Raw genomic sequence first — 18,673 nt, 5'->3', positions numbered from 1 at the left:
GGGATCGAACCCAGGTCTTTCAACTGAAGGGGGCGTTGGTTCAAGCTCGATGGAAGTCAAAAATTTATTTCTGTTCGACACGTGATTGTGTGATGATTAATGTGTGTGTGTGTGTGTTGGTGTGTATTTGTGTGAATGAAATTCACTTAGAATATAGACACACTTCATTCTATAATCGTGCAACACAGCAGTTACAAACAAAGTAAATGTCACAACACCTTGCTTCCCGATCTGTCTCCAAAGAAAAAGCAGAGAGCAACGCAGAACGAAATGCAAATCCTTCCAAAGAAAAAACACAAGAACGACAAACTCCTTCCAAAAACTGTCCCGCTGCAGTCCAAACTATTACGTTCTCACTTCATAATCTCGTCTCTTGTCTCATTCATAAAAACCGTTGACATTATTTTAAACAACAGAGAAAATAGTACTAAATATACACTTGCATACTAGTACTTAGGAACGAATAAACGTTTTTCTATGTAGATTCTCACCGGAATTCTTGTAGTAGATGATATAATGTCCCTCTCCCTCTCTCTCTCTCTATGGACAGAAACTTATGCGGAGGTGCACCTTATCACGACTCCCGGAACACAGGAATAGGAATCTTATATGCTCGAACCTCCGTCCGCCACCGCTGCGCGACTTCTCGCCGCTCCGAGGGGACTCGCGCAGGCCCAAATTTCGTACCGTGTACCGCATTCATAGCAGCTTGCTAACGCATAAAAAGGTTCTAAATCATTTTCTTGTAGAGACATTTACCATTTCGATTCACACTCATCATCTCTCAGTGGTCGATGGGCACGCATCAGGAAAAATAAAATAGAAACTTAGGCCTATACATCCGTTACATCACTTCCCAGAGGCTTGTGTCACTAAGTGGGACGAATTTAGATCACTTGGCCTCGTGGTAAAAAATTGACTCGCTTTCGTAAAATCATGTAAAATACCTTGGTGACCAGTCAGCGCTTTTGGAAATCAGACACGAATGCTCTGAAACTGCGTGCGTTAGATTATTATGAGAAAAATGTGCAAACAGCAACGGTTGATCAAATTAGTTTGATATTCCCACACTCGCACAAACCGAATAATATGATTTATTCGAAGCGTTGCAACACACTTCTCTAGATACTTCGATCACGCACGATACCAGAATGTTCTGGCACTAAGCCTTCATGTACTACATTCAGGTGACTCGAATAAGGATAATTGATGATACCGAGACTTGGGTCTTCCATGAAATTTTAATTTTCTGTTGAGAACTGGCGTCTATTTAAGGCAGCAGTAGAGACAGACCTTTATTGACGCATCTGCATAATCCAAGAGAGGGCGAATGGATTTCTTGTTGCCCGCTAAATTTCTGGTGTGCATTCGTGGTCTCCCGCGAGCAAACACGCAATCAAATATCAAATAAAAGAAATAAGCAAGCAAGATATATATATTATATGTGTGTATTTATGTAAGTATACATATATATGCATATGTGTATGTAACCGAAACACCACATAGGCCTAGCGTATCCACCCATTTTCACGTTTTTTATCAGTACAAATCTTAAAATGTAAATGAAAGAACAGAATTCCTGACTCACTTCAGGATCGAACCCATGTCTTTACAGTGAGAGACGAGACCGCTACCAACCAGGCCACACAAGTGTATGTGTTAGCTGTGTGAATGATAACTCGGGCAAGTGGTTACTTACGTACCTGGTTGTTGGTCGAAAGGTTTGCAGTAGACCAGCGGGCTTCATCTCAGAGGATGTGTGTGTGTGTGCAGGCGTCTGCTTGTGAGACCGTATTATCGTAGTTATCTATGTAAGTTTTTGTATAATATTCTCAGCAAATTGAAATGATGTATCAGAAAAAATACCCAGCTTTTTATCTTATTGTTTATTGTTAACAATGCATCATTATACAAAATTACGTGGACAATAAATATCACTATAAATATAACAAACTAACTAGAATAACAAGGGTAATAAATATCATTATAAATATAACAATTATAACAAACTAACTAGAATAAATAGATTACCTAACGTTTTATAAAAAAAAAAAAAAAGTTAATCAACTTAACATAAACACACTATACTCTGTTTTTTTCCATCTGTCCATCCGCCTGTGGTGGTCGCGCATGGTAACGCTGCGTCCCGGGTTTTAAACAGTTACGCTATGTCAAAGTTTTAGGTAAATAAAAGGATATCTGAGTGTACATTTGCAAAAGAAAAGTGTTTTAATAATTTACTATATTCGAATTACACCGTTAATATTCGAAATAGGATGTTATTATTTTTTAATGTAAGCTGAATGCAAGTATCTAAAGCCAGGGACGCAGTGTTACCATACGCAAACACCACAGGCGGGTGGACAGATGGAAAAAAAACCGAGTATAGACAACTTTCCACACGACGAAAATAACAACATACATAATGCATAACAAATTATTAGCGAACACGATAAATAAAAAAAAATTGAAAATATAACTCTCTCTCTCTCTCTCTCTCCTCTCTCTTCTCTCTCTCTCTCTTGGATAAGACGTCAAAATGATTTCAGAATAACATCAAGTATAATTTTCCAATCAATAAACAGTAAATATGGAAGAATTCGAAGGACAAAGCTAGTGAAATCGATTATATCGAAGAAAGATTATCATAACATAATAGACCGACGTAATGGTTGATGATATAATTAATTATTCTAAATGCATTGACTTTCTCTGATATCCTTCACCTGATGAGTTCCCTGAACTGGCCTTTGTTTAGTATTGCCATAATACTTTGTCTACTTCACCTCTTATAAATCTATATATATATATATATATATATATATATATATATACATATTTATATATATATATATATTATATAAATATATATATGTATATAAATATATTAAATATAAATATATATATATATATATATATATAAAATATAATATAAATATATATATATATATATATATATATACAAATTATATATATATGTGTATAATATATATATTGCTTAAAAAATGACAGTAGATGAACGTGACTTCATGATATTAGCCAATTTCTGCATATTACTTTTCTTGTGGCATTCGAATATGAATATATATTATATATATATATATATATATATATATATATATATATATATATATATATATATGATATATATATTATATATATATATGTATATATATATATATATGATATATATATATATATTATATATATATATATATATATATATATATATATATATATATATATACTATATATATATATATATATACAATATATATATATATAGATATATATATATATATATATTTATATATATATATATTATATATATATATATATATATATATATATATATATATATATTTCTTGCCACCTGAAATCATCATCTTACGATGCAAAAAAAAAAAAAACTTATTTTTTATTTTATTTTTACAAAGAAACTGAATTAAGAAGTAGCGACGTTGATGAAGTCTAGCACCTCCGACACCCTCGTTGCGACATTAGGGGTACCCCCTATCGGCACCTCAGGGCCGTTCCCTTTGGTCACGCAGTCGAAGAACGCCCCTGAGAGGATGCCCACCAACGTGTGGGTGCCACCGGCCTCCTCAACCACCAGGGGCCCTCCGCTGTCCCCCTGTGGGATACGGAGAAAAATTCACATTGGAAACTTGTCCAAACTCACTCAGTGGGTGAGAATGGATATTTAAATGGCAAAGAATCAGTCAATGGATGAGAATGAATATTTAAATTGCAATGGATGAGAATGGATATTTAAATGGCAAAGAATCAGTCAATGGATGAGTATGAATATTTAAATTGCAATGGATGAAAATGGATATTTAAATTGCAAAAAATCACTCTGTGGATTGGAATGGATATTTAAATTGCTATGGATGAGAATGACTATTTAAATTGCAAAGAATCAGTCAGTGGATGTGACTGAATATTCACATTACACAAAATCACCCAATGGATGAGAGTGAATCGTACAAAATCAGTCAGTGAACGAGAATGAATATTCAAATTGCAAAGAATCAGTCAGTGGATGAGAATGAATATTTATATTGCACACAAAATCACCCAATGGATGAGAATGAATTGTACAAAATCACTCAGTGGACGAGAATGAATATTTAAATTGCAAAGTATCAGTCAATGGATGAGATGGAATATATACATTGTACAAAATCACCCATTGGATGAGAATGAATTGTACAAACTCTCTCACTGGATGAGAATGGATATCTAAATTGCAAAGAACCAGTCAGTAAATGAGAATGAATATTTAAATTGTAAAAACTGACTCAGTGGATGAGAATGAATATTTATATTGCATAAAATCCTTTTGTGGATGAAAATAAATATCTAAATTACAAAAAATCACTCAATAGATAATATCTAAATTGCAAAAAATCAGTCGATGGATGAGAATGAATATTTTAAATGAAGTTCAGCCAAAAACGAATGGAATGGACAAGAATTTATTCCCATTAGAGAAAAAGAGTTTGAGATGACGAAGTATCCATCTATAAAAACGAGAATTAACGTCAGAAATGATTCTTTACCGAACGATTGAAAATTCGAATTGATAAAAAAAAGATAAATGTACTTGTCAATAGAAAGATGTTTTAGTGACGTCATGGAAATGGATTGATTCCCTTGAAAGGTCAGGAATTAAAATGACGAATATATCTAATAATAGGGTGGTCAGGGATGTATCGGTATTGAATAGAAACGATTAACTTCTACTGGATTAGAAATGCTTCATCAAATCGTATTGAATTCTATTTTCATCCCACTGAAAAATTAGCAGGTGGACTGCACGCAATTGTAGTAAATACCTCATAGATTAAAAAAAAAAAACAACAAGGGACTGATATTTCAATAATATGAGATCTACATTGTCTCAGTTAATGGTTAATACTGAAATAGAGCTAACTTTATATTTGAATGTAAATAAAAAAAGTAACTTCTCAGAGTATGGAATCCTATAGTCATAAAATAAAAAAGGATAAATGCTTGCATAAAATGAAATTCGTGCATGCAAGGATATTGCAAGCACACACATTATATATATATATATATATATATATATATATATATATATATATATATATATATATATATATATATATATATATATACATGGATATACATATATAGCATGTAAATAAATTCTTCAGTTAAAACAGGATACGTCTCATGTAAAAAAGGCCCATTAAAACACTCTGCTTTAAAGCTATAAACCATTGTGCTTTAATGCGCTTTTCATACTTGAGATATATTGTAGTACCATTTTCTATCACTGTTTTCTATCAGCGGATGAATCAAGAATGAATCCCCTGCTCAGACAACTCCAGCAAAGTCAGCCATTTTGCAATTTTTTAAAGTCACAGAATGGCAGATTTACAGAGGCACAAGAGACTAACTATATAGATCCTACGTATCTTATGTTTTTGCCTTCATCCCCGACGGGTTTTGTAGTACTGGACACGGTCTAGGGGTACTAAACACGCTGGAAAGGTGGTACTAAACATGCTGGAAAGGTGGTACTAAACACGCTGGAAAGGTGGTACTAAACACGCTGGAAAGGTGGTACTAAGCACGCTGGAAAGGTGGTACTAAACACGCTGGACAGGTGGTACTAAGCACGCTGGAAAGGTGGTATTAAACAGGCTGGAAAGGTGGTACTAAACATGCTGGAAAGGTGGTACTAAACACGCTGGAAAGGTGGTACTAAACAGGCTGGAAAGGTGGTACTAAACATGCTGGAAAGGTGGTACTAAGCACGCTGGAAAGGTGGTACTAAACACGCTGCAAAGGTGGTACTAAACACACTGGAAAGGTGGTACTAAACACGCTGCAAAGGTGGTACTAAGCACGCTACAAAAGTTGGATGCATACCGAGTTTTAAAACCTTCGGGTTCACTATCCAGGAAAGATCAGATCTTACCCCGCACGTTCCAGCATTGGGAGTGTTTGCGCTGGAGCAGACCATGTTGTCCTGAATGTACCTGGGCGGGGTGTAGGTGTAAGCCGAATACAGTCCTTTCCAGGCTGCGTCACAAGCGTCATTTGTTAGGACTGTGACGTCGAGAACCTGAGGATTCCGTGGCATCCCAGAGTTCACGCCTGTGTAGCCCCATCCGAGGACCTTACCAGCCCTCCCGACGTAGGCGGCTGGAAAGAACAAGAAGATATATATATATATATATATATATATATATATATATATATATATATATATATAATGTATAACTGAATCACGAAAGTTTGGAACGTGATAAATGCATAAATAAAGGTATAAGCCACGAAGGAAAGTGAAACACTGGAGTAGCTGCAAGATCTTTCGACTCAATTAAAATACAAGTAAATCTTATCTCGATGACAATTGTTACAGTCGTGATCTCTCTGAAATAAGGCATAAAAATGTCTAGTTTCAGTACACACACATATGTATATATATATATATATATATATATATATATATATATATATATATATATATATATATATATATATATATACATACACACCACATACCACATGCTTCTTTTTTTTTATTTATAGGGTAGGTGCTAGGGACGTGCAATACATTCCTGTTCTTCAACAAGTAACCATTCACTGCAGAAAGCTGGTCAAGTTGCAGCGTTTGACTGATGCAGACTCAGCAAACGTAAGTTTCTCATTGCAAAGTAACACTTGTGAAGACACTATACGTCTCTCTCGATTCAACGCACGCAAATTCTTGCACTTTCCAGTATTCTGGAATGAAGAACTACTCACCATCAGCAGAGGGGAGCCTCACTGGAGTCAAATTAACAGGGGTGGCCAGTTCCAGGACCGCGATGTCATCTTCCAGAGTCACGGAGTCGAACATGGCATGGACCACGGTCCTTTCCACTGTGACCGACTGCTGGTCCACCCAAAGGTCACTCAAGTTAACAACGTTCTGGTCGTTGGAGATATCGGTGCGGCCGAATCTTGCTTTGATTTGGTATCTGTTTCGGCTGAACCTATGGAAGCAAGAGTGAGAGAAAAACGATATCTATTAATACTACCTGTAAATGATATGATACAACCCCCAGACTATGTTGTGTCCTATATTTATTAATCATGTACTCTTCTGAACGTTCATAACTTTATATGTAGAGACTGGTTTCTGTCAAGGTCTCAAATTTGATTATGTGTGAGTGTGTAACTTTATTATGTAGAGACTGGATTCTGTCAAGGCCTCAGATTTGATTGTGTGTGTGTGTGTGTGTGTGTGTGTGTGTGTATATGTAGAGACTGGATTTTGTCAAGGACTCAGATTTGATTATGTGTGTGTTTGTCTGTATAACTTTATATAAAGCGACTGGTTTCTATCAAGGTCTTAGATTTGATTATGTGTGTGTGTGTGTGTAAAACTTTATATGTAGAGACTGGTTTCTGTCAAGGTGTCAGATTTGATAGTGTGTGTGTGAGTATAACTTTATATGTAGAGACTGGTTTCTGTCAAGGCCTCAGAGAGGTAGACAAAGATCGAGCAAGGTATACAACAACATTTGAATCTCTCTCTCTCTCTCACCCTCTTTGCATAACGCAATGGGCAGCGGTGAGGGCATACTTGGGGCTTATCAAGACGGCACCACAGAAGAAAGGTTCATCGTTGTCGTTCCTAATTAACATGTAGCCCTGATACGAAAAACAGAAAAGAGGAATAATGACACAAAAAAACAGTTAAATAACAATGACAAATATATTACTAGAAAAGAACGAACACATGAAACCACCAAGTTATAATTTTTCTATACTTAAAACATCTCTGCCTGATACGAAAAACAGACAAGAGGGATAATGACATAAAGAATAGTTAATTAACCATAAAAAAAAAAAATATTGTGCAGGAGAGAACGGACAAATAAAACCACTAAGTCATCATTTTTCTATACTTACAACAACAGGGTGTCTTTATCTTCATTACGTTATGTGATAAGCATTAATACTAATGAATATATAATGATATAGAAATTACATTAAGTCAACCATATTCTTTTCATTTAAAAGTAGATTTGCCCGACTTTTGATCACTATTTCGGGCAGGAGAATTTGGTTTGAGCCTCGAAATTTTACTTAGACTATTTGAACCTTTCGGACTTGAATCAATGACTGGACGTTGAGAAAAATGTACGAATTTGATCATTCTTGAAACAAACAGAAGGTTCACTATCATTCACGTTTGCTTTGAAAAGAAATGGGAAGCTTCTGTTTTTCTTTACGAAAAATCAGCGACAGTAGCAATAAAGGAACTGCAAAAAATTCCTAGAAGTGAGCAGGACCCAGGTCACACCAGAATTTAAGGCATTGTTTTTTATTTTTAGGACATGGTAAACTTCTTGTTATTTTAATACTAAAAACCCATGCATTTTTTTCTCAGTAATCTTAAAAATATCGTTGTTTTGTTTAAAACGTAGTAAACTCCTTTTTTTAAATTACTAAAAATACATGCATAACCCCCCTAATCTTAAAAATATCGTTTTTTTAGTACGTAGTAAACTTCTTTTTTTTTAGATACTAAAAATACATGCATTTTTTCCTTTAATCTTAAAAATATACTTTTTTAGAACGTAGTAAACTTCTTCTCTTTTTAATTACTAAAAATACATGCATTTTTTCCTCATAATCTTAAAAATATACTTTTTTAGAGCGTAGTAAACTTCTTTTTTTTAATGACTAAAAATCCATGCATTTTTCCCCGTAATCTTAACATTAGACAAACAGACGAAAGGACTCACAACGCAAGCCATCATGATAATGGTCATAATAACTCACCAGCCAAGGATACTGCGACCTGACGTCTGTGATGGTGGTACCCCCAGCGATCCTGGTGGGTAAGACCAGGCCGTCTTTCCTGGCGATCTTCTGAACTGTGAAACAGAGATCAAGTTATTTCTAAGACTCTGCTGAACAGGTTCCCAGTAGCGCTGCATCACAACCGCCAACTGAATTTCAACGCAGGACATATTTGGTTTTGTTTGTGGCCGAATTTTCACGAACCAAATAAATTCAAATTGAATTCGGCCACAAACAAAATCAAACACAGGGACACTTCTCAGCCATTCAGCGCTTGAGGCAGCGAAAGCAGGAGTTGGAGTGTTGGACAGCAAGGTGGAAGAACGGAAGCAGGAGAGGAGAAGGTAAAATAAAAGGCTTCTAACAAGTAGGGAATTCACTCTTTTCGAGCTGGGCTGTGCGCCATAGCTTCCGGTTTACAGAGTCTCAGTGTGGTGGGGTTTGAGTTCATGGGGGCTGAGGTTCGTCAGAACCAGATAGAATGGGGAAGAGACTAATAATAATGAATACAGATGATAACACCCCACACTGCAGTTATAGATGACGATAATAACAATTTGTTAATGCTAAGCGCTAAAGGCAAATGGCAACGATAACTCGTCTACTCGTCCGAACTTACTGAGGTCTGCGAAGATGTTGTTCCCCAAGAACGACAGAGTGATTGGGAAGGGTGGCAAGTAAATCCTTGAGGTAGTATTTCCGAGACACGTGAGCAGTTCCGCGCTCGTCACCTCATGTCTAGTAGGTTTCCTGGAAGAAGATGGACCTTTGGAAGCCGATGGAGCCTTTACCCGGTGGTAGTACTTCCGACGACCCTCCCTGGCGCTTCCGACTGGAGACGCATCCTCCGCGTTTTCTATGCTCCGACCTAGTAGGCAGTTCGGAAAAACCCGTTATTTTCCCGGACTTATAGATAGATTCCTCTCTTCATAAACTGGCTGACTTAACTGCAAAAAGGATGAAGAGTCAACTGAGCAAGCATTCTGAAAGACAAGTGACTGGAACGGGGGCCTGGAAATTGACTGACCTGCGAAGACGTTCACATCGTTACATGGAATCTGCGTCATTCGTAACTGGAACTTGGTAGGGTTGACGGTGGTGGCGACGGTCTTCGTGTTTATCAAGAATATCACGTGTTCTGGGAGTGACAGGAGGTTCGCCAGCCCAGTCTGCGATGACTTCACTTTTACATATGCTTAGAGAGAGAGAGAGAAAATGAATATTACGAGCAGAATGTCAAGGTTAGGTCAATGAAATCTTCGCGAATCCACCATAGAGGCTGGACGAATTCAAAACAGTGCCTGTCAAAACCATTACACCATGAATATTCATAATTCTTCAAGACGATATAAACCTTTTGAATGTAGCAAGGGACGTTAAATAATCTAGAACATATCTATTTTTTTTTTAAACAAAAAGGATCCAACACCTTACATGTATAAAAGTAACCCATAGCTCAATGTGTCACTGGTAACGATCTCGAATTCTAACCGCTTTGTAGGTCACTGCGAATTATTTGCATGATTTTTTATCCATATTCCATACTATTATCACTTGATCACACATTTTGGCGTTGGGGGGAGGGGCGTCAACAAAGGCTTAAAATACCTCGAACTATGTGCTCCTGACTGTACCTTGAATAAACCAATAATTACTTCAGGCGACTGAACTTTGCTTGCTAGATGATTGTTTTATTTACCAATTGACAAAAACATAGATGCACATGCAATCGTGTATTCACACAAAAAACATATAATACTCATTATAGCGACTATACATAAGTACTTTTCATGTTATTTGATGACTAAACTGGGGAATAAACAGAATTTGGCAAATGAATATCGTCATCCATTATTGAGGTACCGCACTGGATTCTCCCAAAGAGACTGGAGTCAACATAATTCCAGGTTTGATATATCTATGGTATCAGTCATCTGGAAAAAAAGAGTCAGCTGCTCTGATCTATGTATCTTTAATTATCTATTTAAGTAGGATGATATTTGGGCCATAGATATGTTTATGCAAATAATTACGACATAATGAATTAGAAAAGGCTTCAGTATCATAAGCCTGGAAGCCTTTTGATTCATCACGAGATTAACTCTTCTTTCCAGGATGAACCCGAATACTACTTATCCTTCTCCTTCTCCTTTCTTGTGTTAGTCTCCCTTGAAATTGGATGAGACATGGGCCATAGAATGGATAGAATGGATGAAGAAAGCCTCTTATTCATCACGAGACTAACTCCTCTTTCCAGGATGAAGCCAAATGCCACTTATCCTTCTCCTTCTCCTTTTCTTGTGTTGTTTTACCCTTGAACTAGATACGTAACCTGAATGCCCGGCGACCCAATAACCTCGTTGTTAAAAATGGAAATTCCTACTCACTTTCGTAACCGGTTAGAGCACCGCAGAAGGGAGATCCATTGCCATCCGCCATGTTCAATATATAAAGAGCATTGGCCATACATCGATTTTGGATCTGGGAGTCCAACACCACATCCAGGAACTCGACCCTGAAAGAAAATGTATGTCGGTTTGTAATGACGTGAAAAAATGCATGTCTGTTTGTAATGACTTGAAAAATGTATATATGTATATATATATATATATATATATATATATATATATATATACTATATATATATATACATAACACTCAAACCTAGTACTACATGTGTGCGCGTCCGTAAGTATGGAGATATCAGACATTGCTCAAGACATATCCTTTACTTTTTTCATAAATGGGCATGTTTAGCGGGATGGCCAATCATGAAAAGAACGAAAGAAACGTCCAAAAGAAGATATATATATATATATATATATATATATATATATATATATATAATATATATATATATCTATATATATATATATATATATATATATATATATATATATATATATATTATATATATAGGTCTCAATCCTTACTTGATATAGCAGACGCCAGGTGCAGGTGCCAGCTTGAAGGTGCAGATTCCTGGCTCCGTCAGAGGGTTGGGGTAGCCAGTACTCTGCCAGAAACTCAGTCTCTGCCCCGACGAGCCTCCGCAGGTACGGCGGACTGTCGCCGTCAAGAGCCCGGAGATGGAGGAAGAGTCAAGGTAGGATGTTATTACTATTATTATTATTATTTTATGTTGTGATTACTCGACGTTAAATGAAATCAACATAGGGAACAATCCTAAAAGGCCATGGACTATACTCTGTTTTTTTTCCATCTGTCCATCCGCCTGTGGTGTTTTCGCACGGTAACACTGCGTCCCGGGCTTTAAATAGTTACTCTATGTGTAAGTTTTAGGTAAATAAAAGGATATCTGGGTGTACATTTGCAAGTGGAAAGTGTATTAATAATTCACTGTCTGCGAATTACACCGTTAATATTCGAAATAGGATATTATTTAAGCCCGGGACGCAGTGTTACCATGCGCAAACACCACAGGACAGATGGAAAAACACAGAGTATAGTCTTCGATGGAAACTATCGTTACATGTCTTGAAAATGGCAAATACCCTAATGAGGACAAGTTCTACCACTGGACAATCTATACAAAGGACACAACGAACTCACATTCACAGCAGGGACCCTGCACAACCGAACACCGGCTGAGGATATTCGGGAATCCATTCTCCTTGAGGCAGGTCAGCTCGTTCTTGCAAACGCCCGTCAGGTCGGAGGTGTCCTTGGGCCCACAGAACGGTTCCCCAAAGATGCCGCCGGGGTTCGTGAACACTGTTGGCGGGAGAGAGGAGCTGTTTTTTTTTTTTTTTTTTTTTTTTTTTTTTTTTTTAACCTCTCGGTCAAGTCTATAGGGTCTTTAGTTTCATTTATTGTGAAGGGATGTTGGTGCTTGTAAAAGTTACTGGTGGGGAAATATCAATCTCATTCACATTGTGATTGTATGTAATGTTTTGTGACAGTTTGGTCTACACACACACGACACACACACACACCACACACACACATATATATATATATATATATATATATATATATATATATATATATATATATATATATATATATATGTGTGTGTGTGTGTGTGTGTGTGTGTGTGTGTGTGTGTGTATTAGCCACAGTTATCCCTTAACTTCTCTATATCTTCACAGTTAAGAGATCATATGGCTATTGTAAATATATGTACATCTCGTAAAATGTGACCTATATATATATATATATATATATATATATATATATATATATATATATGTATCCAGAATGTGTCTGTGTGGTAAGAGTTTACTAATTGATTCTATATATATATATATATATATATATATATATATATATATATATATAATATATATATATATATATGGTCACATTTTACGAGATGTACATATATCTACAATAACCATAATGATCACTTAACTGTGAAGATATATATATATATCTATATATATATATATATATAATATATCTTTATCTAGTTTCTCTTATTTACATTGACTTCAGGCCTTCACATTAGTGTAGGCAGGCGGATACAATCGAGTAAAAAAAAAACAATTAGCAAACGGATTAATAAAAAACATCTGCACCAAACATTGCGTTAACAAACACTGACGATAGCTATGAATCTTTCCATCGTATATCCGCGGTGCTTCACACTAAAGAAGTCTAAGTCCAGAATCGAGATGGGTAGTTCATTGAGTATTGTCATTCATGCCTTTTAGAGCACACTGTGATGTGAAACCATTGCATTTTGTATTTCTTCAGACGCTACTGTTGTGTATACGCACGTTTTGGCTCTCTAGTACTATTCGTAGAGAGAGGAGACGCCCCTCCTCTGCAGCCAAGTTCAAGTTATCTTCAAGAATGCCATTATCGCTCGAGTCGTCTGAAATTCCAGCCAAGGTTCCAGAGCCGTCTGAAATTCCAGCCAAGGTTCCAGCAGCATCCACGGAGGTACCGATAGCGCTGAAGAGAAAAAAAGGAATATTAATTATTAATATATTTACATATATTCATATCTCTATATCTTAACGATAGATGACACTGCCAAGACCAGGAAGAACATTCTTTATGATACGAGATTTCGAGGTATATAAAACCTTTGGCTGAAGAATGGACAATAATGAGAATGACTGAAATGACAATAAGATTAATTGTCTTGCTAGTAAACCTTCTGTAAAAATGCTTACAAAACATCAAAAAGAACACTAAATACAAGCTAACTGAATACCGGATGAGTTGTTGTTCAATTCCGGTTTCATCCCCTTAATCAGCGACTCTGAAATTAGAGGGTCCTGGCTATTTGACCCAAAAGACAGTATACTTTAAAAAAAACAGGTCAGTGAAAGGATGGTCCTGTGCTATATACTCTGTTCCCTCATAGCAGAAAAGGGTGGTTTAGAAAGAGGAAACCTCAATAGTAAGTTTCTCCCTCAAAAGTAGGCTTCTCCCTCAATAGTAAGTTTCTCCCTCAAAAGTAGGCTTCTCCCTCAATAGTAAGTTTCTCCCTCAAAAGTAGGTTTCTCCTTTAAAAGTAGGCTTCTCCTTCGAAAGTAGGTTTCTCCCACAAAAGTAGGATTCTCCCTCAAAAGTAGGTTTCTCCCACAAAAGTAGGATTCTCCCTCAAAAGTAGGCTTCTCCCTCAGAAGTAGGTTTCTCCCTCAGTAGTAGGTTTCTCCCTCAAAAGTAGGCTTCTCCCTAAAAAGTAGATTTCTCCCTCAAAAGTAGGCTTCTCCCTCAAAAGTAGGTTTCTCCCTCAAAAGTAGGTTTCTCCCTCAATAATAGGTTTCTCCTCAGAAATAGGCTTCGCCCTCAAAAGTAGGCTTCTCCCTCAAAATTAGGTTTCTCCCTCAGAAGTAGGTTTCTCCCTCAGAAGTAGGTTTCTCCCTCAAAAGTAGGCTTCTCCCTCAAAAGTAGGCTTCTCCCTCAAAAGTAGGTTTCTCCTCAGAAGTAGGCTTCTCCCTCAAAAGTAGGCTTCTCCCTCAAAAGTAGGTTTCTCCCTCAAAAGTAGGCTTCTCCCTCAAAAGTAGGTTTCTCCCTCAAAAGTAGGCTTCTCCCTCAAAAGTAGGCGTCTCCCTCAAAAGTAGGTTTCTCCCTCATAAGTAGGTTTCTCCTCAGAAGTAGGCTTCGCCCTCAGAAGTAGGCTTCTCCCTCAAAAGTAGATTTCTCCCTCAAAAGTAGGTACACAGATCGTTAGCCATTTTACTTTGGGTATGGTAATTTGTTTACATTTTACTTTATTTTTCTGTTTGCGTCTGTTTGTTTGTTCGTAATTTTTGTGATTCATTTCTTAGTTTGTATTTAATGCTCTTTTTTTATGTTTTGTTAGCATTTTTACCGTAGGTTTTAGTAAGACAATTTTGTTTTCATTTCAGATACATATGCAACTGTAATAGCCACAATGCCCTCTTAACTTCTTGAATTCTTTGCTTTCGGTTTTGGATATGTGTATCCAAAAAAAAATAAAATGAAATAATAATAATAAAAAAAATGAAGAGTAAAGATTTCAAGAAGTTAAAAGGGCATTGCGGCTATCACCGTTGCATATATATACATATATATGTGTGTGTGTATGTGAAAAAGAGAGAGAGAGAGAGAGAGAGAGAGAGAGAGAGAGAGAGATGTCACCATCTTTAAACCCACAATTGCGAAAAGAGAGAGAGTTGCTGACCACCCTGCAAAGAAAGATTTGAGAAAAGGGAAGGAAAAAAAAAAGCTACCTGACCACCAACCACCCTTTGAAAAGACAGCGTTCCCATTCGGCGTAGGTTAATGTTGGGGGTTGGGGGGAGGGGGGGAGGGAGGTTGGAGGGTGGCGGTTCTCTGTGTAGTTAGTTAAGTATTCAAGACGAGCAAGAACCCAATGGACAAGGAAGCTGGAGGCCAGTTATTTCCAGAAAGGTAATTGTAGGTCACTGAGGACGACAAAAATGAATAAATAAATAAATAAATGGCTCGACCATTCGTGGGAATGAGAGAAGAGGTTGTTGTTATTGATCAAGCTGGCCTTATGCCAGCACGGGCTGGCATAAGGCGAGGGGCAACCTCATTCTTTTTAGATGTGGCCCTCACCCTCCATCCAACCCCGCCAAAAGAAGTAAGAGAATTATTTTCGTTTGATTAAAAAGATTCATAGTAACCTTATTTTCACTTTTTTAAAAGAGCTGGAACTTTTTTTTTTTCTTTAGAAGTAGCAGAATTATTTTAATTTCATTAAATTAAAAGAAGCCATTAAAAACGCCAAAATATAAAGAGTAAGTACTATTTTCAGAGGATGTTGTCTCTCTCTTCTGAAGAGAGAGAAAGCAGTCTCTGAAATATAGTAATATTTACTTTCTATATTTTTGCGTTTTTATGGGCTCCTTTTAGAACATGGAATTCTGTCGTAACATAAACATTTTACTTTACAGGTATATATATCTATATATATATATATATATATATATATATATATCTATATATATATATATATATATATATATATATATATAAAAGGTATAAGCCACGAAGGAAAACTAAACAACGGAGTTTCTACAAGATCTTTCGACTTAACGTCCTTTACTCTGCTGAGTAAAGGACGTTAAGTCGAAAGATCTTGCAGAAACTCCGTTGTTTATATTTCCTTCGTGGCTTATACCTTTATATATGGATTTATCACGTTCCAAACTTTCGTGATTCAGTTATATATATTATGTATATATATATATATATATATATATATCTATATATATATATATATATATATACACATACATATATGTATATATATAATACAATATATATATATAAACATAAGCTTTCTGTGAAAACTTTAATCTGGACATAACGGTCTTTTTATCCTAATCAAGTAGGTGCGGGGGTGGGGGGAGGGGCGGGGGGGGGGGTGGGCGCGAGTCTCGTGGTAAATGAGACACATAAGCGCATACACGCACACAATATACTACATACAATACATACACACACACACACATATATATATATATATATATATATATATATATATATATATATATATATATATATATATATATATATATATATATGTAGTATGTGTATGTGATCATTCGCTACTCAAATAACTCTTCAAGCACTATATTTATTTATGCTCGTGATAGAAGTTTTATTCAAAAAAGTGATATGAATAACTATCGCTATTTGTGTTATGGATGAATAAATGGATTCATTTAAAAATGAATAAACAACACTGATTATAACGCGTTCGTAATACGCCACTACCGACGAAAAATCATTATAGAACTATTCAAAACAAATATAGCGAACTACCTAGGACAACGACAATATACTCACAGACACAAACACAAGGCCGACAGCAACATCACCAAAATAAAAAAAAAACGTTCCGGGTCTTTTAAGTTCAGGACAGAGAACGTCTATCTCCTGGTACGTCCTACCTCAGAATGGAACAGCGCGCCCTTCCCAGCATCCAGGTCCGTGATCTTTCCAAAGCTATGCCAGTAGGGCTTGGCAGAGGCGTCTCATGCTATTGAGGTCATCTGGCTGCTTTCTCAGTCGCCCCAAACCCGGGCATCGTAGGTATAAGGTTGCTTGCCTGTTTTCTATCGTATAGCATCCTCTGACCCGGCCGAAGGTATTTTGAAGTTCCGCTGAAGGTCGTAAGGTGACGTTAGTCTGTTTGTTTTCCTGCAAATAATTTCTTTCGGGATAAACGATGCATTGTAGCTCTCACTCTCTATCATCTGTATCCTTGAATGTTGGATCTGAGATGAAACTCAGTTATTCTGAAGTTACGTTGAAACTCATAAGGTGAAGTTAGTTTGTGTTTCCTGCAAATAATTTCTTTCGGGAATAAACAATACAGCATATGTTAGCTCTGACTCTCTGTCATCTGTTTCCTTGAATGTCGGATCTGAGATGACATTCGGTATGTATGCATTGAATTATCTGTCAGTATGTCTGTCTGTCTGTCTGTCTGCCTCCGTTGTGGATTAGGCAAGCTAAAATATATTGTTAAAAATTCTTCTCTGGCCCACAAGGTCCGAACATAGTATAGCAGAGTATAATAGTACTACGCGAGGAATCAGGCAGATATGAATAACGCCGAAGGAAAATATTCTGTGCTTGAAAGGAATTATTCTGAGATAATTTGTTTTCATGCAAAGAATGCAAGGAAGAAAAAGAAAGGGTGAGGAATATTGTGGTTTTGTCTTTGACGTGTGTGGAACCGCTTCCAACTCTTTCGACGCTCCGGATTGGCTGTTGATAAGCCAATCACAGGGCTGGAAACTCTCCTCAGTCTCTCTCGAGAGTTCACATAGGCAGGATGGATGTTCAACCACCTCTCCTGAAAGACGTATACCTCAGGAGAGATGGGAACATACATCCTGCCTATGTGAACTCTCGAAGACTGAGGAGTTTCCAGCCCAGTCTTTTGCTTATCAACAGCCAATCAGGTACTGGTAAGGATCCCAAACACTTCCAACCAATTCTTTCCTAAAATCTCCGTTATGGCTTAATTAACGGTCTGGTTTCTCTGTGGTTAATTCTATCACAGGAGAAGTCTAAAGTATAAAGAGGTCACGCAATACTTGTGAACACATAGCATCTTTCTTAGTCCCTCGAACGTTATGTCAATATATTCATTAAATGATCAGTACTTTGAAGTTTTATTCTTAAAGTAGTATCTGTTCCTGTCTCAGCTTACATACTTGATCACTAAGACAGTCTGATGGTCTATCTCACCTGGGCAATCTTCCGGTTCAGCATAAGGACATTATATATATATATATATATATATATATATATATATATATATATATATGTGTGTATATATATATATATACACAAATAATTATTATATATATATTATTATATAATATTTATAATAGATCATTTGTTTTAATAT

The 18,673-nt window shown here is 36.4% G+C and overlaps 2 protein-coding genes across 13 annotated transcripts in view; both read right to left on the bottom strand.

The window, feature by feature from the left end:
• LOC135206988 (plasma membrane calcium-transporting ATPase 3-like) overlaps nt 1–647 on the bottom strand; it is a 127,583-nt gene extending 126,936 nt beyond the window's left edge. For 10 of the 12 annotated variants that reach the window (XM_064238591.1, XM_064238593.1, XM_064238595.1 and 7 more), the window contains exon 1: nt 492–647. The gene's annotated coding sequence lies outside the window, so the exon portion shown is untranslated. The remainder of the gene's footprint in view (nt 1–491) is intronic. The other 2 variants (XM_064238598.1, XM_064238602.1) reach the window with 1 other exon arrangement.
• A 2,724-nt stretch (nt 648–3,371) lies between these two features.
• On the bottom strand, nt 3,372–17,227 carry LOC135206555 (transmembrane protease serine 9-like). Its single transcript, XM_064237904.1, has 12 exons — nt 17,098–17,227; nt 13,578–13,755; nt 12,409–12,570; nt 11,769–11,901; nt 11,223–11,350; nt 9,863–10,030; nt 9,455–9,703; nt 8,815–8,909; nt 7,571–7,677; nt 6,787–7,016; nt 5,954–6,180; nt 3,372–3,634 (listed from the first exon to the last, which is right to left on the bottom strand). The coding sequence occupies exons 5-12, from the start codon at nt 11,299–11,301 to the stop codon at nt 3,446–3,448; spliced, it is 1,344 nt and encodes a 447-aa protein (XP_064093974.1). The 5' UTR covers nt 11,302–11,350; nt 11,769–11,901; nt 12,409–12,570; nt 13,578–13,755; nt 17,098–17,227; the 3' UTR covers nt 3,372–3,445.
• Nucleotides 17,228–18,673: the final 1,446 nt, after the last annotated feature.

The sequence above is a fragment of the Macrobrachium nipponense genome, chromosome 31 (assembly GCF_015104395.2).
Source record: "Macrobrachium nipponense isolate FS-2020 chromosome 31, ASM1510439v2, whole genome shotgun sequence".
NCBI classification, from domain to species: domain Eukaryota; kingdom Metazoa; phylum Arthropoda; class Malacostraca; order Decapoda; family Palaemonidae; genus Macrobrachium; species Macrobrachium nipponense.
The sequence above is the reverse complement of the archived record's forward strand: the minus strand, read 5'-3'. Positions and strand labels throughout refer to the sequence as shown.